The sequence below is a fragment of the Ambystoma mexicanum genome, chromosome 2q (genome assembly GCF_040938575.1).
Source record: "Ambystoma mexicanum isolate Mex_15411 chromosome 2q, UKY_AmexF1_1, whole genome shotgun sequence".
Taxonomy (NCBI): Eukaryota; Metazoa; Chordata; class Amphibia; order Caudata; family Ambystomatidae; genus Ambystoma; species Ambystoma mexicanum.
This window is the reverse complement of record NC_090924.1, coordinates 1,438,139,384-1,438,158,050: the sequence shown is the minus strand read 5'-3', so window position 1 is coordinate 1,438,158,050 and position 18,667 is coordinate 1,438,139,384. Positions and strand designations below refer to the sequence as shown.

The 18,667-nt window shown below is 45.1% G+C and overlaps 1 protein-coding gene across 1 annotated transcript in view; it reads right to left on the bottom strand.

The window, feature by feature from the left end:
- The window catches only part of FAAH2 (fatty acid amide hydrolase 2), a 309,532-nt gene that overhangs the window by 251,961 nt on the left and 38,904 nt on the right, over positions 1-18,667 (bottom strand). The window contains exon 2 of the mRNA XM_069648990.1: positions 8,537-8,619. Coding sequence (XP_069505091.1) covers positions 8,537-8,619 — 83 coding nt within the window. The remainder of the gene's footprint in view (positions 1-8,536; positions 8,620-18,667) is intronic.

Here is an 18,667-nt window from a genome sequence, read left to right as displayed (position 1 = left end):
GCGACCTTTGGAAAAAGAACTAAGAAATGGGGGGTAAAACCAGTATATGAGGAAATGGAGTATGACTTTGTTAAAGGCCTTATTGTTAGTGTACTAGAGAAGCACAGATATGGAATTTTGAGCGTTTCTGTGCAGAGCACCGATGCATTGCCACCAAACATTGCCACTGTGCCATGTCCACCCAAAGTAGAGCTCGTTGAGAAGTTCAAATCCCGGTTTAAATAAATCATTGTAATACGATTGTCTTTTTGAAAATAATGTTATTGTACAGTGTGCATACAAAGTATGCTAACCCTAAACCCTCCATTCACCATCCTGGGTGGCGAACAACATGGGTGTCATCTTTGACTTCTCTCTCTATTCACCTCATATCGCTGACCTTGTGAATATGTGTATGTATATATTTTTGTTGCTGTAACTAAATTTCGCAATCTCATGTAAATGCTGCGCACTGTTAACCGAGGGGAGGCTTGAGTATTGCAAATAATAAAACAAATAAACAATAAATCTCACTTTCAACTCAACTCCTCGGGTACTTTATACTTTCCCTGACCTTCCCCCAAAAAGTCAATGTCTCCATGGTTATGGTTCTCTAGGGCTGCAAAGCTCGCGGACAACGAGGACAAAATTGGGGGCCTTACAACGCGCCAAGCGAGGCGTTGCAGACGGGAGAGAAGCCAGTTCGCATTTGCACATTGAGGCCTAGTACAAACATGGAGTCGAAAATTCAAGTTCTCTCAGATGGCTTTAGACGGGATGTTGCAAAGTAAGAATGTACGCTCATGCAGAGTGAAGGTCAGCGGCTTAGATTTTTTGCTTGCGGGCTGAAGAGGCCCGCGAATCACACTGGCAGTATAAGGTTCTATTGTTTTTTGACCTTGAGAGATAGGGACCATGCCAAAAGGACTTCATTTGAAGGAGGGGGGGCAATAACGTAGGAGACGATAAGGCTGAAAATTCTGAAACTAGACCGAGTTTCATGTTAGTTCAGTATATGAAAAATCGTTGGCACGAACACAGTGGGATTTACGGACTGCATTACGCAGAGAAACAATGGAAATGGCAAATATAATGTAAGTAACTCTTTAGACGCTTTTATACTGGAATGAATGAATGAATGAATGAATGAAGAGCAAGTACAACATTTGTGGGATCGTCTTTCTACCGGGCACATGGGCATGCATGTGCCCATTCGACACGCATGTAGACAGTCGTTTCTCAGTGGTTCAACGGTAAAAAAAATCATTAGTTTCCCTCTATTTATTTAGTTCGTTTTCGCATTGCTTTTCGCATTGCTTTTAGAGCTGAATATACTCCATTGCACTATCCTCGCAAGCAAATAGTTTCAGCTCGCCCGTAAAAAATAAAATGAATAAAAGTAATAAAGATCAGCTGGTGAGACTAATTTCAATTTTTATGTTTTCTAAACAGGTACATCCTACCGTACTGCCACTGCCACCTATTTCAGACCCCGGCAGACGGATTTTTCAACCGCCAGCTGCAGATTCTTGTAAACAACTGCACTACATTGACCATCTTATGGGACGATCGCCAAGGGGCCATTTGCCCTTACGCTGTACTAGCAGCTAGAAGCAACATATTGACCTTTACGGTGGCCTTGCGGTTCACTGTGCGTCCAATGTGCTTCTTTTAACGAAAACCAACAACCTGTGTACTATAAAGGAACAGCGCGTGACGCACGATAAACTTTTCCCGATTTGCGGATCGAGAGAAAAGAAAAAGAAATTCCATTCCGATTTAATATGCCAATTGCTGAATATTCTCTAAACATTTCATGTCAAATAAATGTACTGTACCAAATGTACCGTATTGCTGTTTGATTTTAAAGTACAGTTTCATATTCCGAATTGTGGCGTGCTGTGTTGTGAGTTGATCTGTGTTGGTTTCCGGGTTCTGTGTGAAGTCGCGTAGAAGACGACTGGGCGCATTTGCCTAGGCAGCACAGTAACGTCACGGAGAGAGGCAGGGAATATGAATGTTTTGATAATGTCAGGCTCAGGGGCGGGGGATATGATTTAGTGTTGCAAAAGCAGGTCAGCCAGGGCAATGGGGCAAGTGATAGGATTATCACAAAATGGCAGCGCCCTGGTGCCTGTTTTCGCATGCGTTTAATGGATGAAAACTCTGGAAAGATCCATAGGAAATTTTTCTAAAATCGAGCGATTTAGGCTTAAAAACACATGTCCGACCTGTAGGGACAATAACATTTTTTGACCAAACCATTCCTTTAATTGTGTTACCATCAATATTGAAAGAGGCGAGTTCTTGGTGTAAAAAGCACACAGAGCGCTGCTGCCCATGCCTAAACCAGGGGCACCACTTCACACTATAATTGCGAGGTTACTGAATGGTACAATGTCATTTCATCACCGGATGTTTTTTCACTGGGTTTTTTAACCGCAAAAAAAAACCCATAGAATTGTTTCTTTAATTATTTTTGGTGGGGCTTCCCCCCCCAAACCCCCGATTGCCTTTCATTTTTTATCTATTTCCAAACACCCACAACCAATATATATAATTTTCTAACTACACCTAAAAAATGTGATGGGTTTTTCCATGAAAAAATTTGCGGTAAAAAACCCTGCGAAAAAATATCCCGCGATAAAAGGTTGTTGTACATACTGAATAACAGAGACAGAGACATGATCCTCAAGTTGGCCAGGGAGCGAGGAGTACTAAAATTTGAAACCAAGTGCTTATTTACCACAACTTTTATCAGGTAGTCCAAGTGGTCAGAAAGACCTTTGATCCTCTTTAACGCCTCCTGCATGAGCGCCAAATCCCTTATGCAATGCTCTTTCGTTCCAGGCTGCGTATACAGCACAGGACTCTGCCACATTTCTTCGTGTTTCAGAGTGAAGCGAGATCCTATATTGAAGCATCAATACCACTAGAACCACCTAGGTCTTCTGTTGTACTGTGAAATTAATGGCTGGCTGTCAGAGGGCAACCAAGAGCTATTGGGCCATAATTCAGGGGCCCTGTGCACTAACAGAACAGCGACTGTCAGGTTGCCTACTGCCTTACGCTGCATTGCTGCTCGTAACGCCTCCTTTGAATTTTCAGACGTTGGGTTTAAGGGGCGGGAAGCCATCACTATCACATTTGGGAGGATAGAGGGTGAAGTATTGTTCTTGGGGTGTTGTAGTTCGGCAGAAATGTCTGTTTTTATGCTGTAAGTGGTTGTAGTATTGATAGAAGGTACTGGTAGTTAAATTGTGGCATGAGCTGTGAATGTTGTCCAAGGTAACTACTGACCCAGTCACGCGCTTTACCTGCCACGTCAGGGGACTGTATAATCCGGTCAAGGCCAGAAAACTACTTGCATACATAGAGCGGCACTCAAAATACTGGTGCTTCAGAATACACATACTGTAGGTCGTGTACATGAAGCCTTTCTTCGAAAGTGGGGGAATTGCAGACACTACACTGTGTACTCCTCACAGGTTTGGGGCATACCAACCCTTATCCACCATTCCATTCCCTTTCAGCATCTACAATCACACATTGACCCACAGGGGAGGTGTGTTATTGTTTGGTGCAGATTGGATGGCATTGATATGGCACTGGTCAACATGTATGGGCAAAATGTTGATGACCCATATTGTTATTACTAACTGACACAAATATTGGACCCATCGGCCAATATCCCTATACCATGTGGTGGAGACTTCAATACTATTCTCGATATAGACATGGATTGCTCAGTTAGGGCCCCAGAGCCCTCTCAGCTGTTGCCTTGACTATATTACAGGCAATGACAATTACCATTACTGGATGCTTGGAGAAGTGCACATCCATCATCTAAGGAGTATTCATATTATTCAACAGTGCACAACTCCATGTCTTGAATTGACTACTGATTAATTTGGAACCCTTTTCAGCAGCAATTGTCAATTGTTTTATGCTGCCCTGAACATATTCGGATATTTCTCCGCTGGTACGGTCGTTCAGACTAGGCAACACCTCCAGGCCACGCCCACTTTGGAGGCAGTCACCCTCAATGCTGTTGGACCCTATACTGGTAGACTCCTTAACAGATAAGATAGATACTTTCTTGGTTAATAATGTGGGATCAGTTTCCTTTCATTCCACTCTCTGGGAGAGGTTTAAGGTATGCTTGAGGGAGGGTAATGTCTGCCGTGGTCGAGATACTCGAAATGATTCACTAAGAGGTGTCCAAATTAGAAAGCAATTTCGATCGCTCGAATACAAACACGGGATCACAAAAATTAAAGATCTGCTCAGCATGATGAAAACCAACCTGCTTACATTCCACTCCTTGGTGGAAAGGAGACTTACTAAATGTCTAAACCGCTATTAGCACGTAGATATGGTGAAGCGGATAGACTGGGAAAGTCACTGACCCTTGCGATTAGAGCAGAAGGAAGGTCACAGGTTATATCAGGGATTACAATCACAACCAGTCTATAGGGCTCTGTACTCGAATGTTGATATGTACTTGTTGATCACCCAAAAGCACCACAGCACCTATCCCATCCCCCACTCCCTTCTGCACTTGCACGTTCTGAACAATTACAAGGCATAGTAGGTTCGCCCCACCTCCCCCACTATATTTAATATTTTTATGTAATTCAATTGTTTTTACATCCCCTTGTACCCTCCAGGAAGAAGCTTTGGAGTGTGGGGAATTACCATTAACACTCAGAGAAGCGATCATCACAGTTTTGCATAAACCAAACAAACCACCTAGAGTTGCATCATACCGGCCACTGTCCTTAATTGATGTGGACGTTAACATGTGTGCCAAATTCTTGGCAGGTAGAATACATCAACAAATGCCTTCACAGATGCCTTCACAGATACATCCTGACTAATCAGGCTTTATCCCATCCTGCTCGATGGATTTGAATCTTAGGTGGTTGTCTTGTATCATTTCACAGATAAATCCAAATGCCCCAGCCGTAGCTACTTCCCTTGACGCCAAGAAGCCATTCGATTCGGGGTCCTGGAAATACCTATTTTTTGTGCTGAAATCATGATATTCTGGCCCCTATTTCGCTAGGTGTGTGCAAGTGCTGTACACTTCCCCCACTGCGAAGGTCTGCACAAATGTCTTTCTGTCTCCAGATACAATCCTTGGCAGAAGAACACGGCATGGGTGCCCTTTGTCACCCTCGTTTTTCACTCTATCAAACCAATGACCGTGCTCATAGGTTCGAAACATATACACCGAAGTATCCGCATATCAGGGCCTCCTGAAATCATTTTATTGTACGCAGATGACACGTTCCTATGCATCAAAATCCTGAGACTAACTTAAAGCCCATGATGGATGACATCCACAAATTTGCCAGATATTTAGGTTATCAGGTTAACTGGTTGAAATCGGAGCCGTTTCCGCTGACCGATGCTACTACACCATTTTGGAGGTGCTCCGGTTTAAGTGCGTACCTTTGACAATTACATACCTGGAGATTCGGGTGCCTAGAAACTTTAAATCCTTGTATACGGATAATCATTCTACGTATCTCCTATACCTCACTACAAAACTCCATACATTGTCCATGCTCCCCGTATCAACGTATAGTTGCCTCACATTACTGAAGGTGGCGGTCCTCCCTAAATTGTTATATTACTTTACAAACATACCGATAAGGACTGGAAGATCATTCTTTAATACGCTCCGGTCTTTGGCATCTGGATTACTATAAAGGCAGGGTCAGCCAGGTTGAGCCTGGAGAACTTGGTAAAACCATTTGAGCAAGGGGGTCTTGTGGCTCTTTATTTTGAGTTATCATTTTTGGTAGCTCAGGCGCAATTTGCAATGCTTTGCAGGGTTTGAAATTGCCAGGAGGTGGGAGCTATTTAGCTCCTGGTTCTAGCCAAGTGGAGCCTGGTTAGGTTGAACCAACAGCTACCAGAAGCAACTTTTGACTCCTGGCACAAGTGGTGCCCTACAAACCTTGGTTTATCATTTTAACTATGTATGTTTGGGAATGTATACCAAGGATGATAAAGAACAAACTTGAGGGACATTTAGTGCATATTGGATAACATGAAATGGACAAAAAGTTAGAGTTGCAATCTTGCACAAAGTTAGATTGCTGTGCACTCTGTACTAGCTCTTGGTTCCGCAGGGGTAGCTCCTGCCTAAATCGTTATGCCGGATACCCAGGAGCTGCTTTTTGCTCTGAGTCAACAAATCCCAATGTCGACCCCTGCTCTGGTATGCCCCTTCCCTGCCCATTGTGCATATTTAGATTGGGCGATCTTGTGCTCCGCCCCCATGATCTAAAGTCTGTTATATTCAGCAATAAACATGACAACTCCAGCATACTCAATCCAGTTAGAACCACTTATAATGCATGATCCAGATAATTTCATAGGTTGTGCCTTAAGGATGCATATAGTAGAGGTGTTCCCCTTTGGAATTTCCCCGATATTGAGCCAACATTGGACAGACACATTTGGGATACATGGGATAAAGATGGCCTTCTGGTAATGGGAGATATGTTCCTTGGCGGGATGCTTGTCTCCCTTGAGGATTTCACATATAAACTGCATAGACTGACAGAATCTCCTATTGGATTCCGAATTCTGTTACAAATTTCCAAAACCTGTTCTAAGGTTTTCTAATGGGTGTCATTACTGAGCAGTGTAGTCACAATACAGAAACTGAATTGGTATTTTACTGGTGAGGGAGAGCGTGGGCAGATAAAGCATGAGAAAGGGTAATGCCCCGCCCAGAGATTCCCCACTAACTGGACTCTCGCCTCCCCCAACCCCACACACTCCCAACTTTGCACAGCCTAGGTTTGCTAGCAACACAAACATCCAACCCAAAGACCTTTACACAAGATTGTGCCCCTCTACCTTGCCCAGCTATGCCATCCAAGTCACCCTCTCCCACTCCAGGGATCTATGACAAATTGATTTATTGAATTATTTGATAACAAAGGACTCAAATCAGGGGAAATGGCCCACAGGTGGTGGAACGCTGGATCGCCTCTCCCAAGAGGAGGCTGTGCCAGGAAGCATGGCTGAGCCAACACAATGAAACCATGCACGAATCACATACCGTTACACAACCACAGAAGCCTAGCAAGTCCCGTCAGGAAGAAGATGGATAAAACGAGCAAACAACTAACAATGCAATGCACCATGACTACCTTGCAGCGTCTATGCAGGTCATGCACAAACACATTTGAAAACCTTTCCCAGACAATATTGCCTTTGAAAAGCTATCATAGACAACCCATCACCACTCACTGTTAAGGAATGTTATCGCCGAACAAATAAGGTGGCTGCTGAGATCACTGCATCTTATATTTAATAAACGTTATATAGTCCGAACCCAAAGGCAGAGTAATGTCATACAAGGCAAATACAATACTGTACAAAATACCCGCCTAACCTAACAAAATTAAATCAAGGTTACGTACCAAAGTATTACATTTAAAATAATAAAATACATTTAAAATTAACAGTGAGCACATAATACATAAAACCAATACAAGGTTAAACAAGTAAACATGAGAAGGCATTGCCAATAGAATTACGGGTGGGCTAAAACATTTTAAAGCCTTTCTGAACCCCAACAAGGAGGTAGTAAATATGGACAGGTAAGGCCTTCCATGCTCGATGAGCTGATGCCATGAAAGCCTGTGCCAAAAGACTGGCATGTTTAAAGTGCCTTATTTCTCATGCACCCGAGACCTTCACAAATATACAGATGTGTGTGCTAAATACTGTGGCTGTCCCAGCACCCTGCTTTACAAGTAATGCAGTGGACCATGAAAACTGCTCCAAAGTTCACAGGAAGCCAAGGAAGAGTCAAAATTGGGATAATGCACTGAAACATTTGCGTGCCTGTTATCAAACGAGCTGTCGAGTGCAGAGCCGTTTTCATAGGGGTCGAATTAATGACGAAAGGTCAAATAATGCTGCAGTACCATAGACCAGTTTAGAGAAGAACAAAGCCTGGACCACAGGGTGAAAGTCTGAGGGAGGAAAACAGGATTTGGTCATACCTGGTAAGGATAACTGAGAAACAAAACAAGAACATGAAATAGCAGAAACACAGGGGCTAAAGTTAAGCTTATAATCAAGATCACAGCCCATAGATTGAACAGAGGACACCAAAGTAGGAGTGATGCCCACAGAAGAGTGGGGTTAACCAATCGTGGGACAGATGAAGCCAAGAGCAACTCTGCTTCAGAGGGATTGAGTTTAAGAGAAACAAATCACATCCAAGCAGTCGCTCAGGTGAAGTAAATCAGCCTGCAACGACAAATGAAGATAGATCTGGGTGTCATTGACATACTGGTGAATGGAGATTGGCATGCCACGCACATCTGAAAAGCACTTCCACATCCTCTGCCACTTGTCACAAAGGTCAGGGGTTTGTACCAGAAATCAAAATAGCACAGAAGTGTCTGATTGAGTCTGATCTGCACAACCACAACCAACAGAGAAATGCAACTGAAGAACCATGTACCCCTTAGTACTCTTCCCCATCCCACAGATCCAGGGTGCAGTGCCTTGTACTCACCTGTCCTTGACCAAGGCATTAATCACAGGATTCACCGCCTGGATACGATCGATGTACGCCTGCACCACATCCACAGACTTCACCTATGAGAAAAGAAAAAGCATATCAGGTGAATGCCAGCATAGCATGAAGATCTCAGGGCAACGGTGTGGAAATGGAAGTCTCCACATGTTGACCCCTGGCAGCCTTTACCAGTGTTTCACATATCCGTCACTCGCTGTTTACTGTTGACTATGTATTTTCCATTTTACCAATGTATTGCGCGACTTATTTTTCACAAATGTATTTTCCATCTTGCACTGTATGTGACTGTTAACTGCCTATGAATGTACCCACTCGTCCCTGCGCTATTTATGCTTTGTGGTTTATTTCAGCCAAGTGCTTGCATGTTCTCCTGTGTTTGTATTTTGTCCTGTATTTGGTTATTGCATTGACGCTTCACGGTACTTCGTTCCAACATTGCCTGCCCAATACATTTTGTACTTTACGTTATGATCTCTCTAGTTGCTTGTTTTGGAGCACACTGGACATTGCCCACCATTTACCCAGTGCTCCTGCACTGTATGGATAGCAGGTATTGTGTTGTGGGGTATGTGTGTGAGGGTGGAGGGGGGGGAGAGGCTCTAAAGGGGCACTTATCCTACCACCCTGTAATTTCCCTCTCCTATGTCATATCACCAAGCTCCCCGAGCCCTGCAACCAGCCAGAAACTAGTTCCACCTGTTGTGTCCATCATGGGGGGGTGGACGTAGGCAGACTCTGGACTGGAGGGGCACTTGTCCTATACCCTGCAATTTCCCGACCCTTTTCTGGGTCCATGAAAACTATGGACTTGGGAGGCAGGCCAAAATAGGGGAAGGATGTGTGGGAGACACCAGGTAGAGCCACAGGTTTCGGCCGGGGAATTAACAGAGGGTGTGTTGTGTAGAAGGGGCAGGCTGAACTGAATAGTGGGAACACCAACTAATGCAACAAAGTCTTTGCAGAACAGATTTATTACAGGCAGAGAAGTGGACTTATTGCCAGCAGAGTACGATTGGCACACTGGAGGATGTTATGCACTGGGCACAAGGCTGGCATAAGAAGTAGAGATACACACTTGCATGGGACCCGGGGAGTACCTTGGATGCAGGGTGGGAAAAGGTACCCCAAGAGATAAAGGGAAGGGGAGGTAAAGCTGCTGGGAAGGGGGAGAGATAAGAAAGAGTGGGGTTTGGGGGGAGAGAGAGAAGCAGGGGCAGAGCGGCCGGGATGCCTACTGGGGGAAAAACAGAGCAGGATGGGGATATGGAGGAGAAAAAGGGGACTAATTCAGAAGGGAAGGCAGGGAACCTGCTGAAAGGGCCCCCTCCTGTCTGCACACCAACCACTGCCAGCAGCAAGAAAGAGCACCCAAGTCCTCCCTTCACAACTTATAAGGCATTCCACTACTCCAAAGACAAGCCCACCAAGATGATGGGCACAACAGGTGGAACTCGTTTCTGGCTGGTTGCAGGGCATAGCACAAGTAACCCTACAGAGCCCGCCCACCCACATGCACAGGGGGAACTAATTTCTGTGCTGTTCCCATGGCTTGGTGGCTTGGAAGGGGGAGAAAAAATTACAGGGTGTTGGACAGGTAGGAAAAGGGCAGACCATATTGCTGTTACTGGGGAGGGGAGGTGGTTCTCAGGAAGAGATGTAAAGGGCCAGCCCTGGGCTGTAGATTACACTGGTTGTAAATGCTGGTATCGGTTGGCTGGGAACAGGTTTAACAACAGGGGGAACTGGTTTCTGGAGGGAATGGAGTCTTGGGGCAGGAGCATGGCTGGAGTTGCACAACCACCCCACACATCACAAAGTGCAGGGAACACAGAGTTGAATTGAGCCTGAATACCGCCAACGGTAATACCGACAAACTTGTAGTTCGGCGGTGTGGAAAAAATGGGGATAAACTAATTACCACCACTTTTTTCCCTGCACCCCCAAACTTGTCATGAGCCCCAATGTCTGCTATACATACAGTGCAGGAGCACAGGGTAAACGGTGGGCAATGCCTGAAAATAAGCAACTATAGAGATCATAATGTAAAGTACAAAATGCAGTGAGCAGGGAATGTTGAAACTGAGTGCAGTGAAGTGTCAATGCAGTAACCAAATACAGGACAATATACAAACACAGGAGAACCCCCAAGCACTTGGCAGGAATAAACCATGAGCAAAAACAGCACAGAAACTCTCGGCAGGGGCGAGTGGGTAGATTCATAGGCAGGGAAACTAATATACAGTCACATACAGTGCAAGATGGAAAATACAGAAAGGCCACAGTAAACAACAAGTGACAAAGGTGAAACACAGATAAAGGCTGTCAGGGGTCAACATGTGGAGGCTGTCATTTCTACAACGCAGGCGGAGAGCAATACGTATATCATCACTTCCTGTTCATCTAGTGTGCCATTTGCAATACCAATTGCAGTACTCTAGGACGACTTTCTCTACAGATGTTCCAACAATTCTGGTTCCACTAACTGGAAGAAGTTCCATTTGTTTCCTAGACTTTTCACGAGGAATATTCTTGAGTGAATCAAGAGATAGCCTTGATCCTGGACTCATCAACACACAGCTCTTAATTGCCTCTACTCGTAGAAGCGCATCTCTGCCACAATATGCTTGCTTTTACTTCCGATCCCCAAGCTATTGCACCAGTAGTCCCATGTACCCAGCCTTCCTCCTGTCATGTCAGTAACATCCATCTGAACTTTCTCACGTAACCTTATTCTTTTGGGAGAGGACGAAGATGCAGCTTCTTACTAATCGACAGAACAGTACGCGATGCCTCATTGGCGAGTTGCTTTTTATCACCTTAAAATCCCCTTTTTTCTCTTCACGTAAAACCTCTCCCTGAGCAACCTAACATTGGATACGATCACCCAAACATACCTCTCCCATAGAATGGCCTCCACCTCACTCCTGGTGCTGCTCCTCAGAGCTTCTATGATCCATTATGGACTTTGCTGCATAGTGATATCACTCTAGTCACTGGATTTGGCACCTAATAACGAAGTCAAGCAGCAATTGCTGTTAAGGCATAGCACTCTGACCTTTCAGGCAACTCCCGATCCCCCTGCATTTGCAAGGACAACTCAACGTGCCCGACCCATGCAAGAGTAGCCTCTCTTGCCCAGCCCTTGCGAGGATAGTGTAGTGTCAGAAGAATATTGTTAAACTCGAAGGAGTCACAAATCCCACTGTAATAGTGCTGGTGATTACTACTGATTAATATCATGGAAAAAAGTAAGGGAGCAATAACTGAGGGGCAGGTAGAGGGTGAGAAGCACTGGGGTGCACCGCTCTATCTATTTCTCTCCCCTGTTCCCAAATGCCAGTGAAGTTCTTGCTACCATCTGCACGTTTCCGCTCTCTTGCTGTGCGTGTAGCATGTTTTGTGACAGGGAGGGGAAGCACTAGACTACCAGAGATAGCCTTGTGCACGTGGCTCTTGCATGGATAGCCTTCTGTGACCCTCGGCCCACAGAGACATATATATATATTCTCTTTCTCATTTTTTCTCCCTCTCCTCTCCTCTCCCCTCTCTCCCCTCCCCTCTCTCCCCTCTCCCCTCTCTCTCCCCTCCCCCCCTACTTCCCCCCCCCTGGGCCTTCAAGAGGGGCAAGCGGGGACGCGGGTGTGGCCATGCATGCAAGCTTAGTGAGGAGCTACCTTAAGGTGGAATATGATGGATCCTCCAAATTCCCTCCACATGACCCACACCTCCCAAAGACCACAACAGGATACATTTTAAACATCCCCACAACCCACATTTCCAGCAGGGGTCCACTCTGACGCTTTAAATTGAACCATCATATCAAGTTCTTTGAGGGAAGAGGCAAGGTGCACCAGACCCAAGCCAGGTGAAGAGGGACACACCTAACACTTCCCTCACAGGACCTCTAGAACCTCCAATTCAGTGGAACTCATTCTGCCACCCCCATGACCATCCAATACCCATTCAGCAGCAACACTTCTATGGCCCTACATTTCCCCATGTGTCAACAATGTTACAAGCAAATGCAACAACAAAGTAGGGAGAAGGGGTAACAGCCTGCTCACCAAACAGCCAACGCACATAACGTTAATTCAAAATGGCAAAAGTCCTTTTTTAAGCCCCCCCCCCCAAAAGTTTGGATCTACAAAAGGTCACTTCCAATCAGCTTGCTAGAGGTAAACATCTGACCAGCCCAACCAATCAAACATGAAACACCTGACCCAGGCAGGTCTGTTTCATCAAGCCATTGCCAGTGATAAAATTAGGAGAGCAGAGAAGACTCAGTATCATGAGTGAGGAGCGACTTCAGAGACCAGGGCACCTTAACCCATATATAATGAGAGGCGACATGAATCTTGCAGAATCATCACTAAACCCTAGCCTAAAGTCTCCTGCTACGTGGCCAGGGGAAGACAGTTGCTACCTGATCCTAACCCTGTGGGTGGTATCATGGGGGACGTTATGCAAGGCCCGCACTCTATCTCACGCCAGTGTTCTTCACTTGAGGACTAGCTCTGAACATCCTACTTACCAGGCAGCCATCCTACAGTAGCAGCCTACAGCCTGGAAAGAACACAAAGGAATAGACCACTATCTCACAAAAAACAAGCAAGAGCACCTTAATCTCTCCACTTACCCAGCACGGATGAACTTGATGAATTCCGTACTGTTGCTCTGTATACAGGATACCTGGCATTAGGGTACAGAGTCAGCGTCCTAAATCAGTCCTATTTGACACCCTTATTGAATAGCCACTCCCCTTTTCGTTTCTCTTTTCTGTATACATAGAGGACCCCCGTAGTACAGTGCATCATCCACTGTACACAGATACCCCCCAGAGGCCCATCCAACCGCATCTTCTGCAACAAAAGTAGAGGTTAATACACTCTCCATCCTGACTGATGTTCAATAACCCTGTTCAATAACATACCCATTCTAGTTTATGTTTGCATGCAGGGTCCCCTCAAAGAAATTGACTTGGGTCCTGAAGAAGGCAACAGTCGAGCAAGAGACAACTGCCGAAACGCCAAACCGGATAGACGGGCTGGCAGACCGCAACCCTCGCACAGTGCCAGTGGCGTGCATTCAACAGTATCACACCACAAACAATGGAACATGTTTAATTTACATTTTTCTTGACGTAGACCAGCAATATGATTGAATCTGCAGTTGGACTAGACAGACCGTGGTCCAAAGATGGAACCACTTCCTGCATAGTCTCAACCTTGTGAAAAACCACACTAGTACTTAATATAGAGTGTGCCTACTAAAACATTTTTGATTTGATCATGTACCTCTTTGTTCCACTCTATTTGTCATTATTGTGCTGTGTTTCATGTCATGCACCAATGTGTAAAATACACTGGATAAATGTACATATATTTTCTGATACAAACTCCAGTGCAGAAGGTTATATATCTCCTCAGCAACAACGTATAAAGGGGGGATGCCACTTTCAGGCACATCCCCCCTTCCCCAATGACCACAGGTTCTCCACATACATGTGTACATGTCTTTTTTTCTGTCTACATATTTCACTAGTCTAGAATATCTTATGAATATGTTGGGAGCCCACTTTTGTAAACCATAATGGGGGAGGATCACATGGGAGGAGACGGCTATCAAGGGGAAGTGACACAGTATTCATCTTCTTCTGAGGATGAGAGTCATACCATCCCCAGATACCTAATAGCGTGTTATCAATATACAAGATCCCTCCCATATAACTAACGGTTATATGGGAGGGAGTCAGCCCAATGCTAACTAGGGGTTCAAGAATCAATTGTGAAATCCTTTAATGAGCATGATTCTGCTGTGGGTCGAAGTCCTCACTTTAATATGGGACTACCAACCTTTCTCACAACCCCATCTCACCCTGAGAACACTCAGAACATTAAACAGTCACCTTTAACTGAATGTAAAATGATTGTGTGGACTTCAGTACCCATAATGCTTTAGTTACTGGAACGAGGAAGAAGTGCTCAGAGGCATTGAAGATTAAGACTACCATTTACCAAAAGGTGCGGTCTAATTGTTATAAACCAGAGCACTTGAGCGGGACATATGAGCCAGCTAAAGGGAGAAAGTGAAGGAGACATGGAAGGCAGAGCGGACGGCGTTGCTGGAGGAGAGGCTGTCCGTAGTGTGCTAGCAGCCCCCAACAGAAGAACTCCAGTGGAAGCCGTTGCGAAGATTGCAGGCAAATGGCTTTGCAGCGGAAAGCGGCATGGATAGAAGAAGCCCAGCTGAGAAGATGATGTGCCCCTGATACAACACATGGCGTGTTGGTGAGCGAGGAGCTGCGAGAGAGACGTGGTTCACCGGAGGGACGTGGAAGCTGCTTAGCGAGCCGACAGGATGCCCAAGGTCGGCTACAACCATTGACAGTGAGAAGGAGATGCCAAACAAAGCCAGTGAGTCAGCCCAATCCTAACACTAGCCCCGAGTTGCTCTGAATGAGGCAAGTGCTAAAAGCACACAATGTTGAATGCCAAACAATTAAGCATAATTCATATCGCTGTGAACACTGCATAATTAAAGAAGCAGAACAAGAGTGGCAAGAATGTAAATCCCTGTCTATGGAACAAGTATTGGGGAATGCTGATATCCAGCACTACCAACAGCCAAGAGGTTCTGTGACAACCACCCTAAAACAACCAGGGCTTATATCCCAGCACAAGATATGTCAATTGGGGAAAGCTTATAAAAAGCATTGTCAACAGTCAAGAGACTGTGAAACCATACAGAGGCAACAAAGGCACAGCTCTCCCTTTTTGGAATATCAACTGGTGGAGACTTGTAACCCACACTGCCAGCAGTCAAGAGACTGTCAAGAAGTATCTAAACGACAATTTGGAACCAATGCTTTTATACTGAATTTCCAGTTTATGGAAAACTGGAACACACATTACCAAGAGTCAAGAGACAGTAAGAAAGGGCAATTATTGTTCAGCTACCCTTCCAAAAGATATTGATGTAGAGAATCTTGGAATCAATATTGCACTCAGGTTACATTGTAGTTGTTGGAGTTTTCTTCCTGGCAGGCGAGTACACCAGGTAAGGGATCATAGTGATTTGTCCTGGCAGGCACGTGGACCAGGAAAGAAGATGATTTGAAGAAGTATGCTTGTGATAAATGTTTGGTTTGACAAACTGTGGCATCACTAAGAATAATTACTATTGCTTTGGAACTTCTGTGCTATCCTGACAAAAGTGGTTCACTTAAAGAAGTTGTGGTTCAAACAGACAAAAGTGCTTCTCTTGTAGAAGTTGTGATATGCTAATTATTGTTGAACATTTTTCTAAAGAGAACTGTTGCTTTGGGTCTTCGAACAAACATTTGTGAAAAAGACATTTGTGGTATTAAGGGGAAAGACACAGTGGATGGAAGAGACGTTTTGTGTTGCCTTAAAAAATTATCTTTGTGGAGACAAAACTTAGCTCACCATATTCCAGAACTGATCTAGGGGAAAGGAATCCACACCTGATCACAAGGTTTGCTTACAAAACACTTACTTTCGAACTGTCAAAATTGTTTTGTTGAATTTAAAGAAAGCTGTATGTTCCCACGTTTCATTGTATTGTATATATTCGTGTGAGGGTCAGAGACGTTTTGGACATTAAGTCATTTTTCATTGGTTTTAGTTTGCCAAGTGGGGACTTCCTTGTTAGGATAAGGAAAGGTAGGCATGTAACCCACCCTTCTCATTTAATAAATGGCGAAGCTTGAGGACATGTCACATATGGGTCTGTCTCGTATTTCTGACCCGTCACATAGGGGTAATCCTATAACTTGCTGAGTAAGACCTGAGTAACTGACTTTACGGTGGAGGGGGTGGAAGAAGGCACTCGGAGAGAGACAGTGTTGGATCAAGGGAGAGAAGCAGACCACAGAGGGAGACTGACTCTGGGTAAGATCAAGCCCAGTGTGAACGAGGGAGAGACTCAAAGCAAGAGAGTCGCCGTCAGAGAACGAAAGACAGGGCGAGAGAAAATACAGACTTGCTGGGGGCTTTATAGAGACAATAGCAGAGACCAAGTTGAGAAGAGAGAAGGGAAAGCCTGCTGAGGGATGTGCCTCAGACACTGGACAGGAGCCACAGACCAGAAGGGGAACCAAGAGCCCATTAAGAGCTAAAGTCTATGACCCAGATGGGCAACTCCAGGTAGATGGTTTAAAGCAACAGTTTAGCAATGACCCTAGACAAAGTATTACCGAATTCAAATGTGAGTTGGGCGATATAAGCCAGACATTGAGTTTTAAGTGAATGGGTGCAGTATCCTGAAGGCTGTGCATTAGACCACCGTCCAGTGGTCCATCTTTTAAATCCTGGCAGATCAGCGAGCAACTTAGACGATCTTGTTGATCCAAGAGAAATGCACCCATCCATGAACCGGATGCAATTGGTTTTATTTAATAAAATACTGAGAAACATTATATACCATGTGGCAATCGGAAGCAAGCCTCACACCACAGCACCTTTGTGCCTGGGCTGTTTAGGGGTCACTCTGCCAACTGCATGTGGCACCATCTGAAAAGTGCTTAAGAATCACTCTAGGTGATCTTTATTGCACAAAGTGATTAATCAAGCTCCTTGGATTGCTTGCACATGACTTTTCTGAAGACTAACCACCAGCTCAAGTAACAAAGCAAAATGAGGACATTAATGTCTGCAAAATTCAAACACTAGATGTTGCTCAATTAATTTTGTTTCTTTCAGCCCCCTCTCAAAAATGATCCATGCAGGATGCCACCAATACCGTTGCTGAGAATGTTGTTTTGGTCGCAGCATTTCATCATGTGCTTGCTGCAAATGAACACTACCGTTACAGCATTTCATCGACCTCTTGCTGCAATAAACTAAGCTACAACATCATCATTCCGATATTAAAAAATGGTCTGAAATAAGTTGCATGGTGGATCAGTCCCCCCCATGCTTCTCGCACCCAAGCCCCTCTGCCCCCCCTTCCCTACTCGAGATGCCATTCTTCATAGTAGGAGTTCCATCTCTTCTACAGAGCAGATGATACGGTGTTATATGTCACTGGGTCCAGGGGGCAGGAATCTGGAATATGTGGGCACCCTTTTGATGCAATGACAGCAAAGGCCCCCATTTTCATTATGCATGAAGGAGACTTGCTGTCTGATGCAGCGGGCATTCCAGGCGTGTGGGGCTATGTGGCCCAGTCTCCTGCATGCAGCAAAGGCGCAAACTTAGACACCCACATTCCTCTCCAAGGCTTTATTTAATAGGATAGTGCCTTCTGGAAATGGTAGTTTTGGTTCAATTCATGTGCACTACTTGGCCCAACACCTGATAATCATGTTAAATTAAAATGCAGACCTGAAAAAATGGTGTCTGCTTTACATGGGGTTATCTAGCTCCCCTAAAAGCAGAGGAGAGACCAGTCACGTGCAGTTCACCCGGAGCCGTCAAGCTTCCCCATGCATTGCGTGACAAGTGCATTCAGTCCTATTTTTCCCTTTGCATTCTGGGGCATGTGGTCGTAATGATCCCATTTTAAACACAGACCCAGGTCTAATAATCTATGATCAAAAGCAGCAGTAAATTAGCTGAACTGGGGGCATTGCTTGGAAGAACGTTAGTCCAGTAGGGCAGGCTGTAGTAAAGCTTTGTTCTGTGGTGTAGCACAGAGTGCAAGGACATGTTGCTGCAGGGTCTGGTCTAGTGCTTTGCATCAGGGACTGCAGGGGCATGCTGCAGTTCGAGCCCATTTTGCGCTTCATAGACAGGAGCATGAGATGTGCTGCTGCAAGTACAGGGCAGGCCGAAGCCTAGACGGTCAATTGGCTAGACTAGAATTACGAGACATGTGGAGGACACTTCACCCTGGGGACTGCGAGTACTCGTCTGTGCATGATATGGCTTCCTGTATTGACATGTTCCTGCTATTGGGGCCGTTACTGGTAAAGTCACGACAGCGGGCGTAACTCCCGCGCACACTGTCCGACCATTCACCCGTAACGCAACCGCTCACATTAAGGGGCTGGGCTCCAATTCGCACGGCTTAGAGATTTAAGATGCGCTTTGGGCCATTGCATTCAAGGGGGATGTAGAAAATGATATACGCACATACTTTGCCCAT